The 27,339-nt window shown below is 36.0% G+C and overlaps 1 protein-coding gene across 1 annotated transcript in view; it reads left to right on the top strand.

The window, feature by feature from the left end:
* Positions 1–27,339, top strand: part of Rbp (RIMS binding protein) — a 439,820-nt gene that overhangs the window by 28,060 nt on the left and 384,421 nt on the right. The window contains exon 2 of the mRNA XM_089098234.1: positions 3,037–3,163. Within this exon, the coding sequence (XP_088954360.1) occupies positions 3,044–3,163 (120 nt within the window). The 5' untranslated portion in view covers positions 3,037–3,043. The remainder of the gene's footprint in view (positions 1–3,036; positions 3,164–27,339) is intronic.

Below are 27,339 nucleotides of genomic sequence, written 5' to 3'. Positions count from 1 at the left end.
AAATAAAATTAAACAAGTTTCGAGAAAGCCATTTAACCAAATAATATGAAATTGTGTTTTAATTATTCATGTACGGTGAGCCACAATCAAAACCTGCATTAATTCAAAAACGTTCAAAAATTAAATAAAAAAAACAAGTTTTTTTAACTGAAAGTAAGGAACGACGTTAAAACTTAAAACGAACAGAAATTATTCCGTATATGAAGGGGCTGTCCCCTCCTCAACGCCTCGCTCTTTACGCTAAAGTTTGACTTTCTCACAACTCTATTTTTTTAAACAATAAAAAAACTTTAGCGTAAAGAGCGAGGCGTTGAGGAGGGGACAGCCCCCTTTTTATACGGAATAATTTCTGTTCGTTTTAAGTTTTAACGTCGTTCCTTACTTTCAGTTAAAAAAACTTGTTTTTTTTATTTAATTATTACATAGAGCAGAAGGAAGATGGCCGTGCAACTGTAAAAAGATGAAAGAAGAACAGGAAAGAAAATAGAGAGATTTCAAATCAAGCAATTTAAAATAAAAAAAAAACAAGTAATTCAAATCAAGCAAAAAATAAAAAAAACAACAAAAAAACAAACAATAAAATGACAAACAAACAATAAAACATAAATAATCAACTTTTTCTTAGACACTAAAGGGTGTCAACAAGTGAGCAGAATCGTGTTGGGTGGCTATCACCCTGCTCACGTTTGTAAACATGGCCACGATCAGACCACACGTTTCTTACACCATATATGTCTGTTGGCCTTCAAAAATCGCTTTTTTCATTTTTGTAATATATTCCATGACAAATATGCCTGATTTCACCAGCTTTTATTTTGCTCGGAAAACAGTTTACGCCGTGTCTTTAGTTACAAATTTCACAATAACTGGCGCAACAGTCGTAGGTATCTACATATTCCGGACAGCATTCAAAAGTCTAAGACGGTTTACTTACAACAACGGATCTTTCTGAACATGTACACCCATTTTCTTCATTATATCAAGAACAGTAGTACCCAGGTCGTTTCTGGGGTCCTGCTTCACTCCAAAAAAAAACTAGAGAATCAAGTATATGCTCCTGTTCGTAATCATCCAAATTTTCCTCAATAGTGGCCACCCGAAGCTCTAATGACTGAATCTGACTATCCAGAGATGAAAACAGTTTTTCTTTGTTCTCAAACTTTGTGTTTTTCTTTGTTCTCAAACTTTGCGATGAGCCTGCTACTCCTGTCACGGAAATCACTTTTTCCCGAACTTTTTTTTCTATTTCTTTTACTAGACCAAATTTAAGCTTTGTAACTTCATCTTGGGCTAAAGTAAGTTGCTTTCGGATTGCAGATGATTCGCTCAAAGCAGTTAAATTGTTACCCGCGCCTTTCGCAGTTTTCTTTTTCATAAACTGATAGTAAAGATCTGGAGAATATCCACACTCACGAAGAGCATGATTAACGCCCTTAGCAGTTTTATTCGAAGCTTTGACATAATTTCAACTATATGAAAAAAGATTTTCTACCACCAGAGTCTGAAAGTCATGGGACTCGTAGCAAAAAAAACAATGCATTTTGCGTAGACTCTTTTTTGGTTTGTTATGTTAACAATCCGGATTGGCCAGAGGGGATATCCCTTGAACCGAGCTACCGCTAAATCTCCCTTCTAAAACTGTACCATGATGAAAATAAAAATCCAATAAATCGAAAATAGACTTATCTTTAGCGGACAGGTCCACGTAATGCGGAGACAGACACCCTTGTTGAAGGGGGCCCGGTGGAACGTGGTAGCCTGTTAGTTTTTTCCACCGTAATCCTAAATCCCAAATTTCTGCATTCAAATTATCCGTATTAGAAAGGAAAAACTGTCACTGCTACGCCGTAATCTGGCAAACACCCCAATTTCACAAATACTGTAACCACTGAATTAATTCGATGTTAAAGAATCAAGTTAAATCAATTTAAAAGTTCAAACAGGTGTAATCCTTTTGAGAGCTAGTTCACTGTTGGAGAGTTATGTCATCTGATTTTTGATTTTAATAATTGGATTCCTTGCAGACACTCTTTGAGACTTAGGGGTTGTTGACGTGTCTGATTAAGTGATTAGGAAAGAGGTAGAAGGTTTATATCTGGGACCATTAAAGTATCGGCTTCTCTTTTGAGAAAACCGAAATACGGCTCATTTATTCTTAAATCACCTGAATCCCTGTTCCAAGCTAGACCTAAATGTTGGTATTTATAAATTTCAACAGCTTCTCTATAGTGCTGGACAATACATCTGTCATGCGAAATTAGGCTAGCTTGATGAAACAAAATAGTATGGCGTGGGTTTTCAAAAATGTGCTGCAACGGCAGAGTCAAAATTTTCTGGTTTTTCCACTTTTTAAGTGTTTTATTAAATTGAGATAGGGTGCTGAGTTAATCTATCCGTAAGTCACTGATTAGTTCTTCCGATATACCAAAGGCCACACGAACAAGGAATTCTGTAGACACCGGAGTTTTCACCTATCGGGATAGGGTCTTTACCTTGATAAATTTGGGACCTGATAGGTTTTCTGGGTCTTTAGTAAGTGTAAAGGTTTTTGCGAAAACGCAAATCAAAGGGAAAATTCAGCTTATCTTGGTCTCCCGTACGTCAAAGGGTTTCAGACCACATTTCAAAAAATCTAAGAAAAAATAACATTTACACTCACTATAAACCGAAGGGTTGGTCAAGGTCTTCACATCACAAAGATATTAAAATTTGTGCCTGTCTTTCCCCCTGTAGTATCCATATTATTCACTAAGTTACCCTGTTTCATAAATTTTATGACTTACAACGTCCCCCCCCTTAAAGAAAACCTAAACCTTGGGGTAAATTCGTATGTAATTACCTAGTCGGGATTAATGCACAAACTAGAGCTAAATTTGTCAATGCAGTGTGTTATGTTAAGTTTTAACTATGTTGAACTACCGCCGCTTTGAAAATAATAAAAATTGAGATTGATCACTTTTAAGTGGAAGTCTTGTAAAAAATGTTGTTAAATAGTGTTAGGAACTTAGTTCATTTGTTTTTTTTCCTTTGTTCCAGCGTAAAGATGGAAATAGAGAAAGTAAAAACTGCACACAAACCACTGAGTAGCGTTGAGAAGAGGGAACTAAACAAAGCCAATGTCAGAGAAAAACTGACCAGGGAAACAACAATTCAACCTAAGCAGGTAAGCTCTTCAAAATAATAAGAGAGGTTAAACTAAAAGGAGCTGGCAAAATAATTCTATTACAGCAGAATTGTTCAGTCACAGCGATGAAACAGGATTTTTTTTTCGGAGGGGGTTTTACCCAAGAAAAATTTTCGAGGGTGGGGGGGGGTACCCAAAAAACCTGAAAAAACGCATACAAAATTTGTTTCTATCCGTTTTTTCTACATTTTTACGAGTCAGACAAACATTTCGGGGGGGGGGGGGGATTCAAACCGGGTACCCACCCTGGGTACGGCCCTGGTGAAACGTCACGACTATGAAATGAAACACCTTTGAGATTAGCTCTTACTTCCAACCAAGTTCTATTAGAATCGAAATTCCTCTTCCACAGAAGCCTCATCTTCATATGTCGAATCTCGATATGCTGACTCCAGGGCCGTATCCAGGATTTTTGTTCAGGGGGGGGGGGTTACTAATTTTTGACTTTTTTTTTGGGGGGGGGGGTTCACTAATTTTTGACTCAGTTTTTGACTAATTTTACTGATTTTTACCTAGGTTTTACTAATTTTCGACTTATTTTTGAGTCGGTCAAAAATTTCAAGGGGGGGGGGGGTTAAAATGGGGTAACCCCCCCCCCTGGATACGGCCTTGGCTGACTCAGCTTTATGTATTAAATTCTTCCTAAGCGAACCAAGGCGAATTAGTTTTGGTGATTGAATATAAAAGAAAAGGTTTTTCTACCGAAAATAAGGAACAAAATTGAATTTAAAACGAGCAGAATTTATTCCCTTATGAGGGGACTTGTCCTCCTAATACCGCGCTCTTGACGCTAAATTATATAGAACTTATAATAAAGCTTCTTTGTGTTTTATGAGTCGCTCTTAAATAATTGAGGGGGTAACCCCCTCATGTATGGAATACTTTCTGCTTGAATTAAGATTTAGTGCAGCTCCTTACTTTCTGTTGAAAATAAACTTGTTTGTTTAATTTAATTTCTGATCTTTTTGCAAATATTGCCGATAAATCCAGCTCCCTACCGTGATAAATTCCCTCTTCTCCCAGAAAAACATCTCAAAATGAAGTTGTCCCCATGTAAAATACCCCCCACCCCTCAAAAATTCACTCCAGACAATTCCATCCTCACTGAAAATTCTCCAGGAAAATTTCTTGTGAATGATTCTACCTGACAAATTCTCCTTAGAATACTTTCATCTGAAATAGACTTTAATATCTGATTAGTTTTTCAAATCATGACATGCACCTTCCGTAGAAAATTTTCCCGGAAATCCCCCTACCTTCAGTGGAAAGATACTCCCACGGAAAATTTCTTCGCGGAGAATTTTTCCTGCAGATACTCCCCCCCCCTCCTGATGGATAAATCCTCCACATAATTTCACCCCCGCTGCAAATTTCCTCCGGAAAATCTCAAAATGTTAATTTGAGGTGGCAAAGACAAAGTAGACCTAATAAAAAATAAATTAGTATAGAAGTTCCTGAAATTCCCCCAGTGTAAAATATTCCCTGGAAAGCTAACCCCCTTAAAATTTCGTCCCACAGAAAATTCTCAACACAGAAAATCCCCCAGGCAGAAAAATCCCCTCCCATCCGTAAAAAGTGTCTGCAAACTTCCCCCCAAAAAATTCTATAAGTAAACAGTAGGTAAATTTCGTAACTTACCGCTCTTTCCCTTGGGGCTAAGGGTGGATCATGTCATCCCCATAGGGCAGAGTCATCGGAACCTGTTAACTAATACAAATCACATGGATGTCAGAATTTTGATCGGATGACTTTGGGGGGAAAATGGTCTGGGAGGGGAGCTAGTTGCCTTCCAATTTCTCGGTAACCAAAAAACGACATTACAAATTTTGATTGAATGAGCCCTCTCCTCCAGATCTTCTAGTACTACTGGCTCTATACGATCAACCCTGGGAAAAACATAAAATAAAACAATAAAAATACATATCCGCATAAGGCTGGGCGTATGTGTATGCTTGGAACTATGATTTTACTTCTTTTTTGCCCACTTGACGTGTATGACCTACTTGCGTGGGAAGAAATTATCATTTAGTTTGTAAAGCAAATATGAAGATGCATGCTTAATATTGTATATCTGAGTCTTTTGTATCTCTGTAAGTTCTTATGTTCAGTAAAGTTTAAGCTTTAAGTTAGCGGAAATTGTTCCGCTTAGAAAAACCCCAATGCAGCTTACACCCTTCCCCTTCAACTTAATGTACTTCAGCTAAAAAAAATACAAGAAAATAATTTAACAGCTGCAAATATTTGTAATGAGCCTGCTCCTCCCCCCTCTCTATCTCTCTCTCTGAAGATTAATTTGTTGACAAATTTCTGCATAATTTAACAAAGTTGTTTCGTATGATTTGTTATTATTTTTTTGGAAGAGCAAATTTTAACAGTAAAATAATTGGACATAGTCAAAATCAGTATTAATGGATGTAATTTCGTTTTTATATTCAATAAAACTGTCCCCCTCCCTCCAGTTATAGTGTTTTTGGGGGGGATTGATTAATTGGCTCGTGAGCTCTTTCTTGTGACCTTCTTTAAAATTTCAAAATTTGTGTAAAAATGGGTTTTTGCTAACTGGAGATAGCTCTTGTTTCCAAATAATTATTGTATTTTTGATACAACTTTACCCGAATACCTATTTTAAAACTTCTTAATTTAAAATATTAATGATACTAAATATAAATTTATCCAAGAATAAAATGTTGCAAGAAAATAACAGATTAGTATTATTTCCTAACTATTTGTTACAAACTTATCATTTATGCACTTTTCTAAAAAAGAGTAAAAAAAATACAGAAGAGTTAAATTTTAATTTTTTGTTAATTTTTTTATTTGTCAATTATATTTGTAAATTTGTCTTCATTTAATCAATCTCCTCATCAATTTGGTAATTATAACACCAGTATGTTTTCAAGTCGTAATTTGTGTTTCTTTTTATTTCCAGTGGTAAGTATGAGCCAGAATGAGAGATGGATAAAATACCGTCCGAATTTTTGTCCGAATTCTAAGGTTTAAACTCAAACTAAGAAACTTTTACTTTCTAAACTAAAAATTGCTTAAGTTTGGTACCAATAAGGTCCTCCTATTTGAGGTCCAATAAATCTTTTGGACCTTTTTGTAAAAAGAAATTTTTAGATAGATTCCTAAGTTTCCTACAGGGGCACAAAAGAGCCAATAAGGTTTCAAATAGATGGGGCATTTGACCTCTCCGTTGGACATATATTTAGACTTTTTTTCATTTATTCATTTAGTGTATATAAAAATAAACAAACGGAAAAAAATAGGCAAAGCAATAGGGCTTTCTAAGTAAAGAGCGATATGGCCTGAATCTATAAATTATTTTCTTTTTATTCACAAAGCCACTTCATATGGAAAGAGTGGTCGTAGAAACTTTGGAAGTGCCTCATTCAACTAGAAAGCGAAAGTTATAGTGCCCTTTTTAAGAGCCAAAACCGATGAAGGCATCTAACTTTTCATCAACGCTATGTTTATTACCCTTTTCTCAAAGACATCCGATTAATATATTGACATAGCCATTTTGTCAAAGATAGTCTAGCCCTTAAACATAGTGCATCGTTTGCCCCCGTTTGACAAGGACTGTAAGTTATGCAAGTTGTCATTTTCTACATGTAGGCTTTGTTATTGGGTAAAGGGGTATACTTGATCCTGGTCCTCCAAAAAGGTTAAAGGTATAAAGTGAGGCTTTCAGGGAATGTTGAGGGGGATGTTGAACTAAATCAAACCTCACTAAGTGCAAGCAGATTGTCAAAAGAGCATAATTGTAATAAGTCAAGAATGGCTAAGGATATTAAGCTGAAACTCCATCTCAGGAACAGCAGGGATATTCAGTTGAAAGTTTCAGGGAATGTTGAAGGGGATCCTGAACACAATTATTAGACAGTATATGTATCCACGTTGTTGAAAGGGTATATCTGCAGTATGTCAGAAATATCTACGGGTATTAAGTTGAAACTCTCGGGGAATTGGGAAGAAAGTGCTGATAAAAACCAATACTTGTGTATCCAGGTTGTCAAAAGTGCGTATATGTATTTCAGTAACTTTAGGGGTGTGAAGTTGAAGCTTTAAGTTAATGGCTAGAAAGGTGCTGAAAAAATCAAAACACATAGCTAAAAAATAAATACAGGTAAATAATCAAATTAAAGTTGAAACAAAAAGAAATTACCGCAAGCAAAAGTAGGGCTATGCCCCCTATGTCTTGCGAAAACCGGGACGTGTGATCTACAATTTACTAAAAACAAAATCATTTCCTTTTTCATGACGCACATAGCACAATAAGCACATGACGCACAAAATAAGCACAAAATTCTTGAGACTATCAGGAACGAATATCAATATACATCACACTGTAAATTTGCATTTCACTGCATCTTATCAGCAATCTTGATTAATATGATGATCTTCTTTCTTTTTTGTTGATGTTATCATAGGCAGCGCGATAGCGCTGCCTAAGTAAAGAACGATGTGGGCACAATGTATTATTTTTTTTTCTTTCTCCATACCCGGGCACTTCATATCGAAGGAGTTGTCTTAGAAACTTCGAAAAGGGCTCATTCGATTGGAAATTGGAGTGACTAGTGCCCTTTTTAATAGTCGAGAGTGATTTGAGGGCAACAAGCCCCCCCCCCCACGACCCTCGTTCCCCCAAACAAATCCAATCAAAATTTTGAGATAGCCATTTTGTTCAGCGTAGCTGAATTCCAGACAGAAAATATGTTTTTGAGGATGACACGCCCCTAGGGGCAAGAGTTTTAAGTTATGCCCTGAGGGCATATAACAACGATGTTGGCACAATGTGTCATTTATTTTTTTTTTCCTTTAGAGCAGGGCAATTCGTATCGAAGAAGTTGTCTTAGAAACTTCGAAAAGGGCTCATTCAATTGGAAAATGGAGTGGCGTGTGCCCTTTTTAATGCTCGAAAGTGATTAGAAGGCAACTAATACCCCTTCCATGCCCACCATTTCCCGAAACACATCCAATCAAAATTTTGAGATAGCCATTTTGTTCAATGTAATTGATTTCCAGATAGAAATTATGTTTTTGAGGAGGACACTCCCCCACAGCCTTCAGGGCAAGACTTGTAAGTTATGCCCTGGAACATATAAGGTTTTTATAGAAGGTGTTGTCGTCGAAACATCAAAAAAGGCTCATTCGATTTGAAATTCAAGGGGTAAGTGCCCTTTTTGATAGTGAAAAGTGATTGGAGGGCAACAAGCATCCCCCCCACGCCCTTCATTCCCCCAAACACATCCAATCAAAATTTTGAGATAGCCAGTTTGTTCAGCGTAGTTGATTTCCGTATAGAAAATATGTTTTGAGGAGGACACTCCCCCACAACCCTCTTGGCAAGGGTTGTAAGTTATGCCCTGGGGGCATATAAGGTTTTTATAGAAGGTGTTGTCGTAGAAACTTCAAAAAAGGCTCATTCGATTGGAAATTGAAAGAGCTAGTGCCCTTTTTAACTGTCAAAAGTGATTGAAGGACAACTAGCCCCCCCACTCCCATCATTCAGCCAAAGACATCCAATCAAAATTTTGAGATAGCCATTTTGCTCAGCGTAGTTGATTGCCAGATAGAAAATATATTTTTGAGGAGGAGACTCCCCCACAACCCTCGGAGCAAGAGTTTTAAGTTATGCCCTGAGGGTATATAAGAAAGATGTATGCACAATGTATCATTTATTATTTTTTTTTCCATTAGAGTAGAGCACTTCGTATCGAAGAAGTTGTCGTAGAAACTTCAAAAAGGGCTCATTCAATTGGAAATTGTGCCCTTTTTAATAGTCGAAAGCGATTGGAAGGCAACTAACACCCCTTCCACGCCCACCATTTCCCGAAAAACATCCAATAAAAATTTTGATATAGCCATTTTGTTCAGCGCAGTTGATTTCCAGATAGAAATTATGTTTTTTAGGAGGCACTCCCCCACAGCCCTCAGGGCAAGGGTTGTGAGTTATGCACTGGGGGCAAATTAGGTTTTTATTGTATTCGTTGTCCTAGAAACTTCAAAAACGACTCGTTCAATTGAAAATTCAAAACGCCATGTCCCTTTTTAATAATTGAAAAGTTTTAAACGGCCACTATCGCCAGTAGTAAGCCCACCATTTATCGAGACACACCTAATCAAAATTTTGAGATAGCCAATTTGTCCCACGACTTTCAAAGTTTTATACCTTTGAGCAGGACACTTCCCCCCCCCCTCCGCAGTCTTCAGGGCAAGGGTTTTAAGATATGCCCTAGGGGCATGTAAGGTTTTTATTGAAATCTTTGTCGTAGAAACTTGAAAAAGGGCTCATTCGATTTGAAACTCAAAGGGCTAGTACCGTTTTTAATAGTCGAAAGTTATTTGAGAGCAACTAACCCCCCTCTGATGCCCATCTTTTCCTCAAACACATCCAATCAACATTTTTAGATAGCCATTTTATTCAACATAGTTGAAAGTTTTGGAACTTAGGTCTTTAAGGATGACAACCCCTCCCCCACAGCCCTCAGGGCAAGGGTTGTATGTTATGCCCTTGGCGCACATAAAATTTTCATTGAAAGCGTTGTCGAAGAAAACTTCAAAAGGGCTCATTCAATTGGAAATTGAAAGGGCTAGTGCCTTTTTTAATAGCTGAAAGTGATTGGATAGCGACTAACGCCCCTCTCACGCCCACCATTTTCCCAAAAACATCCAATCAATATTTTGAGATATCTATTTTGTTCAACGTAGCTGAAAGTTCTGGAAATTAGGTCTTTTAGGATGATAACCCCCTCAGAGCCCTCAGCGCAAGGGTTGTAAGTTATGCCTTGGGGGCATATAAGGTTTATATAGAAAATCGCTGTATAAATCATAGGCAACGCGATCGCGCTGCCTAAATAAAGAGCGGGGACACTCGAGAACGAGACAAGAAACGGGGACTAAGTAATGCGGAGCAAACTCCTACACAATCTCAGGGACAATGGATTTAAGTTATGCCCTAGGGGCATATAAAAAGGATGTGTGCACAAGATGCTATGAATTAATTTTTTCCTTTAAAGAAGGCAACTTTGTATCGAACAAGCTGCCATAATAACGTTAAAAATCGCTCATTCATTTAAAAACCGAAGAGACTTGTGCCCTTTTTAATAGTCGAAAGTGATTGGAAGGCGACTAACATCCCTTCCACCATTTCCCGAAACACATCCAATAAAAATTTCGAGATAGCCAATTTGTCCAGGGTAGTTGATTTCCAGATAGAAATTATGTTTTTGAGGAGGACAGTCCCCCGCAGCCCTTAGAGCAAGGGCTGTAAATTATGCCCTGGGGGCATATAAGGATTTTTATGGAAGGCGTTGTCGTAGAAACTACAAAAAAAGACTCATTCGGTTCGAAATTCAAAGGGCTAGTGTCCTTTTTAACAGTCGAAAGTGATTAGAGGGCCGATAACCCGCCTCTCACTCTCACCTTTTCCCCAAACACATCTAACCAAAACTTTGAGATAGCCATTGTATTCAACGTAGTTTTAAGTTCTGGAAATTAGGTCTTTGAGGATGACAATCCCCCCACAGACCTCAGGGCAAGGGTTGTAAATTTTTCCCAAGGGGCATAGAAGGTTTTTATATAACGCGTTGTCGTAGAAACATCCAAAAGGGCTCATTCGATTGGAAATTGAAATGGCTAGTGCTCTTTTTAATAGTCGAAAGTGATTGGAAAGCAACTAACACCCCTTCCACGCCAACTATTTCCCCAAACACATCCAATAAAGATTTTGAGATATCCATTTTGTTCCACGCAGTTCAAAGTTCAGGAAATTATACCTTTGAGCAGAACACTCCCCCCACAGTCTTCAGAGCAAGGGTTACATGTTATGCTCTGGGGGCATATAAGGTTTTTATTGAAATCTTTGTTTTAGCAACTTGAAAAAGGGCTCATTCGATTGAAAATTCAAAGCTAGCAGTTTTAAAAAGGGCTAGTGCCCTTTTTAATAGTCGAATGTGATTTGAGGGCAACTAACCCCCCGTTCACCCCCATATTTTCCCCAAACACATCCAATCAATATATTTAGATAGCCATTTTATTCAACGTAGTTGAAAGTTTTGGAAATTAGGTCCTTTAGGATGACAGCCCCCCCCCCCAGCACTCAGCGCAAGGGTTTTAAGTTATGCCCTGGGGGCATATAAGATTTTTATTGATCTTTACTTGAAAAAGGGCTCATTCGATTGGAAACTCAAAGGTCTAGTGCCCTTTTTAATAGTCGAAAGTGATTTGAGGGCAACTAGCCCCCCTCTCTCGCCCACCTTTTCCCCAAACACATCCAATCCAAAAATTTTACATAGCCATTTTATTCCGTGTTTTGGATTTCCAGATAGAAATTATGTTTTTGAGGAGGACACTCCCCCACAGCCCTCAGGGCAAGGGTTGTAAGTTATGCCCTGGGGTCATATAAGGTTTTTATTGAAACCGTAGAAACTTCAAAAGGGCTAATTCAATTGGAAATTGAAAGGGCTAGTGTCTTTTTTAATAGTTGAAAGTGATTGGATAGCGACAAACGCCCCTCTCACGCCCACCAATTTCCCAAACACATCCAATCAAAATTTGAAGATATCTATTTTGTTCAACTTAGTTTAAAGTTCTTGAAATTAGGTCTTTTAGGATGAAAACCCCCTCAGAGCCCTCAGTGCAAGGGTTGTAAGTTATGCCCTGGGGGCATATAAATTTATATAGAAAGTTTACATAGAAATTTCAAAAAGGGCCCATTTGATTGGAAATTCAAATTGCCCTTTTTAATAGTTGAAAGTACGTGGAGAGTAATTAACCCCCCTCTTACGCCCACAATTTCCCCAAAAACATTTAATAAAAGTTTAGAGCATTTTGTTCAACGTAGTTGAAAGTTCTGGAAATTATGTATTTAAGGATCACAAACCTCCCAGAGCCCCAAGGGCAAAGGTTGTAAGTTCTGCCCTGGGGGCATATAAACTTTTATAAATAGAGTTGTCGAAAAACTTCAAAAGGGGCTCATTTAATTTGAAATTGAGAGGCCTAGTGCCCTTTTTAATAGTCGAAAGTGATTCGAGGGTAACTAACCCCCCTCTCACGCCCACCATTCCTCCAAACACATCCAATCAAAATTTTCAGATAGCCATTTTGTTCAACATAGAAGAAAGTTCTTAAAATTGGGTCTTTGAAAATGACAACCCCCCCCCCCAGCACTCAGCGCAAGGGTTTTAAGTTATGACCTGGGGGCAAATAAGATTTTTATTGAAAGTTTTGTCGTAGAAACTTTAGAAGGGCTCATTGGATTGGAAATTGAAAGGGCTAGGGCCATTTTTAATACTTGAAATTGATTGGAGATCGACTACCGCCCCTCTCACGCCCACCATTTCCCCAAACATATCAAATCAAAATTTTGAAATAGCCATTTTTTTTAACGTAGTTGAAAGTTCTGGAAGTTCGGTCTTAGAGGATGACAACCACCCTAACAGACCTTAGGGTAAGGGTCGTAATTTATGCCCTGGGGGCATATAAGGTGTTTATAGAAAACGTGGTCGCTTCCAAAAGGGCTCATTCGATTGGAAATTGAAAGGCCTAGTGCCCTTTTTAATAGTTGAAAGTGATTGGAAGGCTTGACATTTTTATAGTAAATATCGATGTGGGTATAAATGTATTATTTTTTGTTGTTGTTGTTGTTTAGACCAGGGCAGTTCTTATCGAAGGAGTTGTCGTGGGAACTTCGAAAAAGGTTCATTCGATTGAAATTAGAAAGGGCTGATGTCCTTTTTAATAGTCGAAAGGGATTGGAGGGCAACTAATCCCCTTTCCACTCTCACCCTCCCATTTGCCCATTATGTTTAGAAACTAAATGTTGCCTTAAGATTAAATTAGGCTTGACATTTTTATAGTAAATAACGATGTGGGTATAATGTATCATTTTTTTATGTTGCCTTAAGATTAAATCAATATGTTCTGTGATAATGCTAATTCCCAATAAGGCGTCTCAGAAGTATCCCAAGAACGACCGATATTATGTTCAAACTTTTGGGGCTACTTTTGCTCTTAAAATTTAACCAAATCAAAATAGCGTAAGTGTATCCAAGCTATCAAAGAAAGTAAACAGATTTTTTTGTGAATGGTATCAAGTTTTCCATTTCAGGTCAATTAGAGGAGGTATGAAACTAAATTAAACAGTACTATTTGTGTCCAGATTTTTAAACGGGTGTATGTTGTTAAAAATTGCTGAAAATTTTTGTCCAGCATACAAAAAGCAGGCCAAACTATAAAGTCTTAAAACACGAAAAAATATAAAGTATTATTTTCTTTTTCCCTGAAAAGACTATGTCAATATAAAACGAAAAGAAATTAATTAAAATAAAATTTTACACAAAATAAGTTTTTTAAAGAAAAGTAAAGAACTCCATTAAACAAAAAATGAGCAAAAATAAAATCAAATAATCTACCAAGCGTGAAACTACCACAAATCAGCATCGATAAATAAATGAAACCCAAAACGAACAGAAATTACAATAAAGAACCGAGTCAAACTCAAAATGAGCAGAAATTAACAAAAGTTGGGCGCAAAACCCCTATGCCTTTCCATGGCCAGAACAAAATTTGTACTTTACTGAAAAATACAAATGAATGTGCATTGTCAGTTTAATAAACATATACTGATATTTAGTAATCAAAATTATAATATTATTTAATTTATTAAAGTTATAAAAGTAAAAACATTTATATTTTCCTCATCTTTCCTCTTCCTCATCTCGACCTCCAAATCATGATCACAGAAACTTCGAAGGGTGCTCATTACATCAGAAATTGAGATTTAGTCTGTTTTTAGGTACTTGTGTCTTAAAGCCACCACACGAGGTTTTGTATCGCGAACATGAGACAATTACCAGTTTTCATGGTCTTTATCCCAGATAATATTAACTTCGGTTCGATGGGAAACTACATTGTAGCTATATTTTAATTAAATATTTAGTTAGTATATTGGTTATGTTATGTTAGTTTAGGTTAGTTGTTTAATACAATACGGTCTGGGAGGCCCCCTTTCGTAATTCTTTGTTGTAGTTTCCCTAATTTTGATACTAAACTATTATATTTCTATCATATTTTGGTATATTTCATTATTATTAACCTAACTTCACTTCTTAAGTTTTGATGGCTATAAGATACAAGTAGCCTTTTTTATAGGTCGAAATTGATTTGATATCAACCAGCCACGGGGGAGGGGGTCCCACGGGCGTTTTTCTGGATGGGATTTTCGCAGTTTTTTAAGGGGAGTATTTTTAGAGGAGGTATTTTTGGTGGGAAGGGGGGGGGGGTTATTGTTGGATCTCGCAAATAATATGGTTTGCAGTTTTTTATGTCGAAAAAGTTGGTGGATTTGATTTTTTAGTTTATTTTATAATTTAAGTTTTTGGGCCTGTCAAATAGAATAGTTTACTTAAATAGTTTGCCCAAAAAATAATGGGGCGGGTTTTCAAAACAACCTAATAGACGTAAACCAACGATTCAAAGCACATTTTTTTCAATGACTTTTAGGAAAGTAATCTCTCTTTTCTTAGATAAAGGAAAACAAACAAAACAGGTTTTCTTCAAATTAAATTAAAGAGATTGCAACTGAAAGCGAAAAGAAACTGTTTTGTACATTGGGAGGGCCCCCCTCATCAATTCCCTGTTTTTTAAGCAAAAGTTTTTTTAGTACTTTAAATTACTTCATATTACAATTCATATTACAGTCCTTATGTATGATCAGTCGTTCTTAAGGATTTGGGACAAAAAGTTAAACTTTAGTTTCAAGAGCGATGGGTCAAGGAGGGATAAGTCCCCCTCATATACAGGATAATTTCTATTGGTTTTAAATTTTAATGCCGCTCTTTAATTGAAAAATTAGACAAATTTGCTTTCGAAATAGACAATAATCGTTCAAAATAAATTATCATCTCCGTGAGCTTTCGCTGTCTCAGGCCTAATACAGAAGGCATTATCCTATTCTCATATATTTATGGACGATTGAATTGCTTTGCTTTTCATAAGTAACTTTAAAATTAATCCATTATTTATGTTTAGAATTAGCATTGCATGTATTAGCATTTATTAGAATTAGCATTTAGAATTAGCATTGCATGCATATATATATATATATATATATATATATATATATATATATATATATATATATATATATATATATATATATATATATATATATGTATATTATATATATATATATATATATCCTATTCTCATATATTTATTGACGATTGAATTGCTTTGCTTTTCATAAGTAACTTTAAAATTAATCCATTATTTATGTTTAGAATTAGCATTGCATGTATTAGTATTTATTAGAATTAGCATTGCATATATATATATATATATATATATATATATATATATATATATATATATATATATATATATATATATATATATATATATATATATATATATATGTATATTATATTATATATATATATATATATATATATATATATATATATATATATATATATATATATATATATATATATATATATATATATGTATATATATATATATATATATATATATATATATATATATATATATACATGTATAGCATTATAGTTTTCTTAAAAGATCGATTTTTGGAAATTTTGGTTTCTCCGTTGACAAGGGTCACTCTTTACTTAAAGTTTTTTTTAATGCAGGCTGTTTGATCCAAGCTTGTTCTATTGCAAAGGAAGACCACCTCTCACTCCTTCATGACTTTTTACATTCAAGATTTATATTTGTAAAACAGAGCTTCAGATATGATAATCATAAGAAGGGCAATCCTTCAAATATCTATTAGGATGAAGGGGTTTGAAATATAAGAAATTAGTTGTAGGGCGATCGTTTTCACCGTTTTTCCGGCAAATTCTTCTAAAAAAAAAATTATAGGGATGCTTTCCATGGACACTAGTAGGTGTGCAATGCCCCCTGGAAAACAAAAAGACAGTTAGAAAGGTATGAATGAATGAGAGATGTATAGAAAGAGAAACCTGAAGTAAGAAATCTTCCTGTTTAAAAATCGATGAGAAAAAAGATTTCGGGGGGAGGGTATAAACCCTTGCCCCAAGATATTTTCTTGTAGTCCTCATCCTCTCTTTCCTATCGATAGACCAGTAGGATTACGAATGTGATCTTTTATATTACATAGCCTATAATAAGATGGGATCTATCAAACAGTTCGTGGTAACGAAATGTAAGTAAGGAGCGACCCGGCTCAATGGTAACCCAAACTCTAGAAAACGGGATTTTGATACCAATAGATACATCCAAGAAATCAGATTTTAATGTTGATTTTAAATATATAAGTTTCATCAAATTTAATCCTACCCATCAAAAGTTACGCGCCTGAAAAAATTTGGCTGATTTTCGAAAAAAGGGGAAAAGACCCCCTAAAAGTTATAGAACCTTCAAATCGAAATCGAATCGAAAATCACACCATCATATTCAGCGTATCCGAGAACCCTACTGTCGTGGTTTCAAGCTCCTAACAGAAAAAATTGGGAATTTTGCATTTTTTTTGCCAGAAGAAATAACACATATGCTTGTTTTTTTGTTTTTTTTTTTTTTTTTTTTTCCAGGGGTTATCTTATCGACCCAGTGGTCCTAGAATATCGTGGGAGTGCTCATTGGAATGGAAATTAAGATTTCTAGTGCAATTTTTAAGTGACCAAAAAAAAAAGGAGGGCAACTAGGACCCCTCCCACGCTCATCTTTTTACCAAAGTCACCAGATCATAATTTTAAGATTGCCATTTTGTTCAGCATGGTCGAAAATATGAAAACTCGGTCATTTAGGATGACTTAGTCCCCCGAAGTCTCCGGGGGGAGGGCTGAGAGTTATGAACTTTACCCAATGTTAACATATAGTATTGGTTATTGGGAAGTATATAAAAGTTTTCAGGAGGGATTTTTTCTGGTAGTGGGGGGTGGGTGGGTCGGGGGTTATGTTGGAGGATCTTTCAATGAAGGAACTTGTCACGGGGGAAGGGACATTGCTATGAAGGGACCGCCGGACTTGCCAGTATTATTTAAAAAAAAGATCAGAAATCAAATATAAAAAAAACAAGTTTTTCAACTGAAAGTAAGCAGCAGCATCGAAACTTAAAACGAAACGAAAATATTACGTATATGATTGGCTTCACCCCCTAGTCATTACCTCGCTCTTTAAGCCAAAGATTTTTTAGTACTTTCATAAGAGCTATTTATTATAAATAACGCCCTTTGTGATTAAGGGGTCATTTTTAAAGAATTGGAACAAAACTCGAACTTTAGCTTAATGAGCGAGGTATTGAATAGGGGGCGGACCCCCTAATATACGTATTAGAAATATATGAATATAGGAGTTTGTTTCGTAAGTTAATTCGTAAGTTACGTATATTTATTACTAATAAAAACGTTCGTAAATAAAATTAAACAAGTTTCGAGAAAGCCATTTAACCAAATAAAAGTAAAATTAATATGCAAATTTTTTTTTAATTATTCATGTACAGTAAGCCAAAATCAAAATCTGTATTAATTCAAAAACGTTCAAAAACTAAATAAAAAAAACAAGTTTTTTTAACTGAAAGTAAGTAACGACGTTAAAACTTAAACGAACAGAAATTATTCCGTATATGGAAGGGGCTGCCCCCTCCTCAACGCCTCGCTCTTTAAAATAGGCTCTGCTAAATGAGCCTTTAAAATGGATGTCTATATTAACCATTTATTTTATTTGGACCAAGTATATCTTAAGGAACGAATGCACACGGCTGACTGGGAAACCGAATATGTGGTTTCTCAATAACTTAAAAATCAATTTGTTATCTCAGAATTTCCACTCGATACATTTCTGGAACTCTTTGGCTAAAATTCTCGTTTTACGCAACAAAATGGTAGAAAAACCCACTTAGCAGTGGCACATTTTTTCCTTTCTAATGGGACTTCTCGAAGTTCTACGACCATTGGTCCTGGGAAACACAAACAAATAAATAAATAAAATAGAAAATAATATAATAAAATAAAATAGGTATCCATAATTTTTTTTTCCAATTTTTTCTGTTTTCCACTCTTCAGGGTAAAGTTTTTTTTTTACTTTAAAAGAGCTTCTTATTCCTGGGAAAACGTTTTCCAGGAAGCATTCAGAAAGTATCCCAGAAAACATTCCTGGACAATATTCCCTGAAAAAAAAAACAAATAACCAAACACAACCATGTTTTTTTTTCGAAAAAAAAACAAACAATCCCCATTTTTGTACATAGCAGCTTAAAATCTCTGATATGCTGGATTTGGTGATGTATTTTCATACTTCTCAAGAAATCAGCTACTCGTTTGGGGGTGTTTTCGTCCTATTTCAAAAATCAGGCAAATTTCAGGCAAAAATCTGGCAAAAATTTCATAAATCAGGCAAATCAGGCAAATCGTAGCTTTTGGCACGTGCTTTCAATCTTGAAGAATTGTATAGATTTGTAATCACCATAAAAGTGAAATTTTTTGGTCTATACATTTTTTTATCCAAAATTATTTTTTAGAGTTTTGTTTACTACTAGCTCGAGTCAGTCTTCACTTACAGCTCGTTTTCTTTATGTTTTCTTGGTCTTTACATTACCACGAACAGTTTGATTCTAAGTACACCATGCCTCAGAGAGGCTAAGGTGCAGGAGGTTATTTTTACAAAATTATTTCTGATCAATTTTAGTTCAAATTTTGGCATTACTAAAATTGATAAAATCTTATTTTAAAGATATAATGAAAACGACGAAGCATGATGTTTCATATTGAAATTTTTTTTTAAATACGACAGCTTAAAGTTTAACTCCTTTAGCTTTTAGATAGTGGGTCAATATCTGAAAGGCCCATTTTAGATGTAATTAACTGAATTTAACAATTTAACAGTTTTTCTGCAGTTAAAAGAGTTTAAACAAGTGTTTTTTACAACAAGTGTTTTTGAAAATCATACAGGGTTCTAACATCTGGAGCAAATGATATAATTTAAACTATAAATAACAATCAAAAATATTCATACCCGTTATCCTAATTAGAGTTTACCGCAATTGTCAAGCTATTTTTTTTAAAGATGCCTTAAAAGTTATTAAGGGTTAAAGATACCAGACATTATTTTATTTTGGTACAAAAATCATACCTTTGTATTTTTTGTTATTGTGTTTACATATCATGAAGAATAAATCGTATTTTCCATAAAATTTAATTTTGCATTGCTCAACTATAAACCTTGTTAGCCTATAGCACACAGACACACATAGTGACTCAGTTCAGCACAAATTCACAGTCCAAAACATCTGAACACTCTCCCCCTCCGCATCAATCTATCCAAAGCCTTGCCCTTTAACCCCTCCATGAAATTCTTTTTTCCTTTCTTATGACCTTTTCCCTCTCAGGAACCATCTGCATTTTGTTTAGCTGCAGAATGGGTGGCCAATAAGCACAATATTCGGCTATCAGTCAACCATCATTTGTGGTCTTTCTTTCTGCCACATCTGAAAAACAAAGAAAATGAAGGGGAAACATGGCGGACATGAATGCCACAGTGAGCTTCTACACTAATAATCTACTGACAAGAAGGACTTGTCCCCCCTTTTCAAAAAATGCGCAAATTTTCTCAGGCTCGTAACTTTTGATGGATAATATTAAAATTGATGAATCTTATATTTCCTTAATAAACATCAAAATTTGATTCTTATGATGTATCCATTATTACCAAGACTCTGTTTCTTAGAGTTTTGGTTACTATTGAACCGCATCGCTCCTTATTTACAGTTCGTTACCACGAACTATTTGATCCTTGTGAGTCTCCTAGCGATTCAATTCCAAAAACGGTAATAACATGGCTGACACGGAAGTAGTTATAAGGAGAGAGACGGAGATAGAGGTGCCTTAACACCCTTCCCTTTTACCCTTACCCAGATATACAAGCAACGAATACCCTTAAATGAAAAACATTAAGATTTCAATTTCAGTAATTGCTTATTACCACCGAATATTTTTGTCACGTGTAAAAGTCTGATCAAACAGTTCGTGGTAACAAACTGTTGGTTACTATTGAGCCATGCGGCTCAATAGTAAACGAAACTGTAAGAAACAGGGTCTTGATAATAATAGACGTATCAAAAGAATCGAATTTTGATGCTTATTATAAATATATAAAATTAATAAAGTTTGATGTTACCCATCAAAAGTTACGAGCGTGAGAAAATTTGCCTAGTTTTTGAAAAAGGGGGGAAACACCCGTAAGAAATTAAGTGATCTTAATGATAATCTCAACATGAGATTCAAAATATCAGAGAACCGTACTGTAGAGGTTTCAAGCTCCTACATACAAAAATGTCGAATTTTGAATATTTTGCCAGAAGCAAGGTCTCGGACGCGTGCTAATTTTTTTTTTTTTCTTTTTTTTTCTCCCAGGGGTGATCAGAATGAACCAGTGATCGTAGAGGACCTAGAGAGGGCTCAATTGATCGGAAATCAAAAGTTCTAGTGCCGTTTTTAAGTGACCAAAAATATTTGAGGGCAGGTAGCCCCCCCCCTCCCACTCCACTTTTTTACCCAAAATTGTTCAATCAAAATTTGACATAGCTATTTTTTCAGCATGGTCAAAAGATCTGATGGTTATGTCTTTGAGCATGACTTAACCTCCTCCCCCCCCCACAGCCCCGAGGGAAGGTCTGCAAGTTATGAACTTTGCCCATTGCTTACATATAGTATTGGCTATTGGGAAGTATAAAGATATATTTGGGGGATCTTCTGATGGGGGTGCTTACGTGGGAGGATCTTTAGATGAAGGAGTTTTCGTGGGGGAAGGGAATTTTCCATGGAGGGGAACTGGATTTCCCAGTATTAATTAAAAAACTATCAAAAATTAAATAAAAAAACAAGTTTTTTTAACTGAAAGTAAGGAGCAACATTAATACTTAAAAAGAACAGAAATTATTATATATATATATGAGGGAGTTGCCCCCTCCTCAGTACCTTGCTCTTTACTCTAAAGTGTTTCTGAATTTGTAAAAAGCTTGTTATTTTAATTAAACGGTTATTGTGTATCTAATATAATAAGATTAAGATTTAATCATCATAAAATAGGCATACAATATTACGCCTTATTATTCCCCCAACGGCTCATTGGCCTGTAAGGAAGGGGTAAGACAAACGACTCACTTACTCAGAGAGAAAAACAACAACAAATTAAAATAATCACTTTTACAGAGAGAGAAGAGCAAAATAGAGAAGAAAGGAAAAAATTAAAAAATAATAACTATAGAAAATAAAACTAAATACATTTGCGGAACACTTAGGGGCCGGGGAGGTCACCATGAAGCAAAAAAAAGTAAAACATGAACACGAAAGAATATACAGTGACTCTAGATCAAGTAATGGGCTAACTCCTGAATGACTAGTTTCCTGAATGAGGTTTCTAGCTTAATTGTAAACCTTAAGAAATTGTTTTAACAGTGAAGGAAAGGTCGATATCCATACTATTGGACAGTAAGAAACGTACGATTGGATCAAGCAGTGAAAAAGAATTTTCAAAATTGATCAGGGGTCATTCTTAAATAATTCGAACAAAAAGTTAAACTATAGCGTAAAGAGTGAGGTACTGAGGAGGGAGAAACTCCCTCATTTACATAATAATTTCTGTTCGCTTTAAGTATTAATGTTGCTCCTTACTTTCAGTTAAAAAAAAACTGTTTTTTTTATCTAATAATACATTTCTTTGTGGGTCTAATCAGGCAAAAATGTTGTGTACATCACTGTTATACAAAGCAGTTCAGGATAAAAGGCTTACCCAAAAATGAAAACAGTCTTTACCGGGTTCTGTTAATAATCTATCAAAATCATGTCTACTGACACAACGTCCCCAGCTTGAGTGGGGTTTTACTAACTTTTCTATGAATCGACCGTGGGAGAAAAAGTGATCAAAATGCAAGCTAACTGCGTTTATTTATTTTTGTTGTTGTTGTTGTTCCTTCGGGTCAATTCAAGGAAAGAAACGATACCAACAAAGAACAGTTTTATTCTAAGTAATAGATATGCCAAGTATTTTTCCACATTTTTTCCAAGTGTTAATTAAAATACCTTTTCCCCAAAAAAGTGCTCAAAGAAACTAAAGAAGTCCATTAAAGCAAAAATGAGCAAAAATAGATTCAAGTAATCTACCAAGCGTAAAACTACCACAAATCAGCATCAATAAAAAAATGAAACCCAAAACAAACAGAAATTATAATAAGTAACCGGGTCAAACTCAAAGCGAGCAGAAACTAATATTAATAGGGCTCGCGACCCCCCTATGCCTTCTAAAGAACACAACATAAGTTGCACTTTATTGAAAAAAAAACACAAATGAAAGTGCATTGCCAGTTTAATTTACAAATGCTCATATTTATTCCTTAAAATCTTCATAATTTTTATTTATTAAAGTTATAACAGTGAAAACATTTAAAATTTATTTCCAATATAAGAGCCTTACACAAGCCTTAACATCTGAGTACAAGCTTCAGAAAATGAAAAAAAGCTTTGGAATCTGATAGGTTACCACAGAGTGCGTAGAACTCGAATCCTTCAGTGTCGAAGGAGAGTCCTTTCTCCACTGTACCGTGGCAACTTGTAATCAGAGGCAACGCTGTAGCGTTGCCTATAGTAGAGGCCGTACGGCTCCAATGTTTTATTATTTATTTATTATTATTATTTTTTTCCCAGAGGCACTTCATATGGAATGGGTCGTCGTAGAAACTTAAAAGGGGACTCATTTGATTGGAAATCGAGAGTTCTGGTGCCCTTTTTCATAGTCGAAAATGCATGGAGGGCAACTAGCCCCTCCCCCATCATTTCCCCAAACACATCCAATCAACATTTTGAAAAAGCCATTTTGTTCAGCGTAGTTGATTTCCAGATTGAAAACATGTTTTTGAGGAGGACACTCCCCCACAACCCTCAGGGCGAGGGTTTTAAGTTACACCCTGGGGACATATAAGGTTTTTATAGAAGGCGTTGTCGTAGGAACTTCAAAAAAGGCTCATTTGATTGCAAATTCAAAGGTATAGTGCCCTTTTTAATAGTCGAAAGTGATTGGAGGGCAACTAGCCCCCTCCCCATGCCCATCATTCTCCCAAACATATCCAATCAAAATTTTGAGATAGTCATATTGTTCAGCGTAGTTGATTTCCAGATAGAAAATATGTTTTAGAGGAGGACACTTCCCCACAACCCTCAGGGAAAGGGTTTTAAGTTATGTCCTGGCGCATATAAGGTTTTTATAGAAGACGTTGTCGTAGAAACTTCAAAAAAGGCTCATTCGATTAGAAATTCAAAGGGCTAGTGCCATTTTTAATAGTCGAAAGTGATTTGAGGGCAACTACCCCCCCCCCCCCTTTGCCCACCTTTTCTCCAAACCCATCCAATCAAAATTTCGAGACAGCCATTTTATTAAACGTAGTTTTAAGTTCTGGAAATTAGGTCTTTGAGGATGACAACTCCCCCACTGCCCTCAGGGCAAGGGTTTTAAGTTATGCCCTGGGGGCAGATAAAGTTTTGTATAGACAACCTTGTCGTAGAAACTTCAGAAAGGGCTCATTCGGTTGGAAATTCAAATGGCTAGTTCCTTTTTTAATAGTCGAAAGTGATTTTAAGGCAACTGTCACCACTTCCACGCTCACCATTTCCCCAAACACATCCGATCAAAATTTTTACACTGCTATTTTGTTTAATGGTGATGATAGTATTGGAAATTACGCATTTGAGCAGGACACTCCCCCACAGTCTTCAGGGAAAGGTTTATAAGTTTGCCCTGTGGGGCATATATGGTTGTTATGGAAGGAATGTTCGGTATAAACTTCAGAGTGGGCTCATTTGATTGGAAATTGAAAGTTCTAGTTCACTTTTTAAGTGTCAAAAGATATTGGAGGGTAACCAGCTCCCCCCCCCCCCCCAAACCCTTTTTTCCCAAATGTATTCAATAAAAATTTTGAGATAGCTATTTTGTTAAAAATAGTTCAAAGATCATATAACAAAAATTCCGGTGTTGACAGAACCCACCAGGGCCCAGGGGCAGGCGTTGTAAGTTATGCCCTGGGGGCATATATGGGTCTTCTGAAAGGAATGATCGTATTAACTTCAAAGAGGAATCATTTGATTGGAAACTGTAAGTTCTAGTTAACTTTTTAAGAGTCAAAAGAGATTGGAGGGCAACTAGCCCCCCCCCTCCCTCCACGCCCTTTTTTCCTCAAACCCATCCGATAAGAACTTTGAGTTAGCTTTTTTTTAAATAGTTCAAAGACCATGTAATGAAAACTCAGGGGTCAACACAGCCTCCCAGGGCCCGAGGGCAGTTGTCGTAAGTTATGCCCTTGGGGAAAACATTTTATGACAAATGTTTTCTTTTGTATTTAATATTGAAAATAAACTTTAAAATTATAGTAAAATTTTGAACTGAAGAGCTTCCAGCAATTAGTATCATTATACATAAAATATTCAGTTTAATTTACTAGCTCTTTTTAAAGTTGTTAAAGACGAATAAAGTTTCCCTACAGACAAGTATTTGGATACTGCCTCCTTTCCTAACTGTAAATAAAAACCAAAAGCCTACTGCGTCATTGGCGCTTAACTGAAAACGGATTATGATACAAATATTTTTTTTCCAGTTCTTACAGTATTGAAAATAAAAATACAATTACAGTGAAATAAATTCTTGAACTGATGAACTGATTCAACAATTAATATCATTATACATCAAATATTCAATTTGATGTTGTTAATACTTTTCAAGACTGTTCAAGACGCATATAGTTTTCAATTTTTCATTTTTTTTTAAAGTTTTTTTTTTTAATTAATATATATGTAACAATCAGTTTGTCGTGTTTAAGATGTAGTACTTACTTACTTGTACTTGTTGCACGTTCAAGCTGCATCAAAGCTCATCATGGCGCCCAGCAGACTACGGCATGTTTCTTTCCAGAGATTCCGCTCGAGGGTGGCAGGCTCTATAATTTCAAGCCAGTGATGATCCCAGCGTCGCCCAAATTTTCGGAAACCCCAATAGGCTCTAGGTCAGCCTTGACTGTCACAAGCCATGCTTTCTTTGGTTCTCCTGATTGCTTCTTCCATGCTGGTAGTGGAAAGCATTTGGGGTATTTTTTGGTAATATGCTCTTCTGATCTCCATATGGTGTGCCCATCCACCTCAGAAGCCTCATTATGATTACATCAGAGGCAAGTGGGCGACCCCACCTCTTCTCCTGACCTCTTCGTTGGATACTCTGTCTGAGAGGCGAATGCCTGGTATATATCGCTGGCATTTGTGAAGGAATATGTCCAAGTTTGACTGACCAAGTTTCACACCCATAGAGAGTACCATGGCTTCGTAAACTCAGACCTTTGTGCGTGGAGAGATTTTGCTACACTTCCAAAGGAAGTTCTTTAGCTGCAAAAAGACATTCTATGCTGAGGATATGCGATTCCGGATCTCCTCTGATGATTCCCCAATTGCATTTGTCATTGAGCCAAGGTATTTGAACAGCTGAAGGTCCTCGATTTGATTACCAGTTAGGATCACAGCGGTGAATCCAAGCTGTGAAGATGTGATAATAATATATAAGAAAGTATGTCATCCAATTGTGGAGCAGCTAGATTTTTCATCTCCTCAATTATTTTGAGAATAAACCTTACAAAAACAATATCATTTTTGTACGCAAAAATGATTCAGATGGTTCCAACAAATAATCATCTGTAACAATTGTAAATTTTCGTTTTTGGGTCTTTCTCTAGGTATATTTTTTTTTACTTAGATAACTGCTTGCTTTCAAAAATAGACTGATAGACCCCCTAGACAACGGTTAATAGACTGATAGATCCCCGTAGACGACGGTCGTTTTTATGCTATGAATGAAGTCTGCATATGATGTTATTCATGGGTGTAATATGAATGCATCTTTTTATGGTGGCTTCACCGGTCGAGCCCTGGCACATCTAAGTGGCAGGATTGTATATACTGATTCTTATTGTTGCTTGTCTTCTAACTGAAGCCTCTTCTTCGTGTCTTGGCGTCATCATAGCCTCATTACAACAACCCTTAGTAAAATACAAATTCTTCCTTAAAGTTGCGACCTATTTAGATTGTTTGTGGTCAGAAATGTCAATATGCTAGTTAAAAAACTAGCATATTTACAAATTCAAAGGAAATTCAAAGGTAGGCTACAAAAACTATGTAGCCTACTTCAAGGCCGGGCCCCAGCACCGCTACGCAGCAGGCTTGTATACATTTATTTTCATTGTTGCTTGTATCAAACAGTTCGTGGTAACGAACTGTAAGTAAGGAGCGACCCGGCTCAATGGTAACCGAAACTCTAGAAAACAGGTTTTTGATACCAATAGATATATCAAAAGAATCAAATTGCAATGCTAATTTTAAATATATAACTTTCATCAAGTTTAGTGCTACCCATCAAAAGTTACGCGCCTGAGAAAATTTGGCTGATTTTCAAAAAAAGGGGGAAAGACCCCCTAAAAGTTATAGAACCTTAATGAAAATCACACCATCATATTCAGCGTATCAGAGAACCGTACTGCAGAGGTTTGAAGATCCTATCTACAAAATTGTGTATTTTTCCAGTTTTTGCCAGAAGAAAGATCACGGATGCGTGTTTATTTGGTTTTTTTTTTTTTTTTTTTTTTTTTCCCAGGGGTGATCGTATCGACTCAGATGTCCTAAAATATCTTGGGAGGGCTCATTGAAACGGAAATTAAAAGTTCTAGTGCCATTTTTAAGTAACCCAAAAAAATGGAGGGCCACTAGGCCCCCTCCCACACTTATTTTTTTCCCAAAGTCACCCGATTAATATTTTGAGATTGCTATTTTGTTCAGCATAGTAAAAAATATGATAAAAATGTCTTTTAGGATGATTTAATCCCCCGAAGTATCCATGAGGGAGGGCTAAAAGTTATGAACTTAACCCAATGTTAACATATAGTATTGGTTATTGGGAAGTATACAGAAGTTTTCAGGAGGTTTTTTTTCTGATAGTCGGAGGGAAGGATGGGTCGGGGGTTATGTTGGAGGATCTGTTCACTAAGGAAGTTTTATTGGGGGAAGGGAAATTGCCATGAAGGGGGCGCCGGACTTGCCAGCATTATTTATTGGTTATTGGGAAGTATACAACCATTTTCAGGAAGA

The sequence above is a fragment of the Artemia sp. Qi Xiang Cuo genome, chromosome 12 (genome assembly GCF_049724085.1).
Source record: "Artemia sp. Qi Xiang Cuo chromosome 12, ASM4972408v1, whole genome shotgun sequence".
In the NCBI taxonomy this organism is placed as follows: Eukaryota; Metazoa; Arthropoda; class Branchiopoda; order Anostraca; family Artemiidae; genus Artemia; species Artemia sp. Qi Xiang Cuo.
This window is presented reverse-complemented; position numbering and strand designations above follow the sequence as displayed.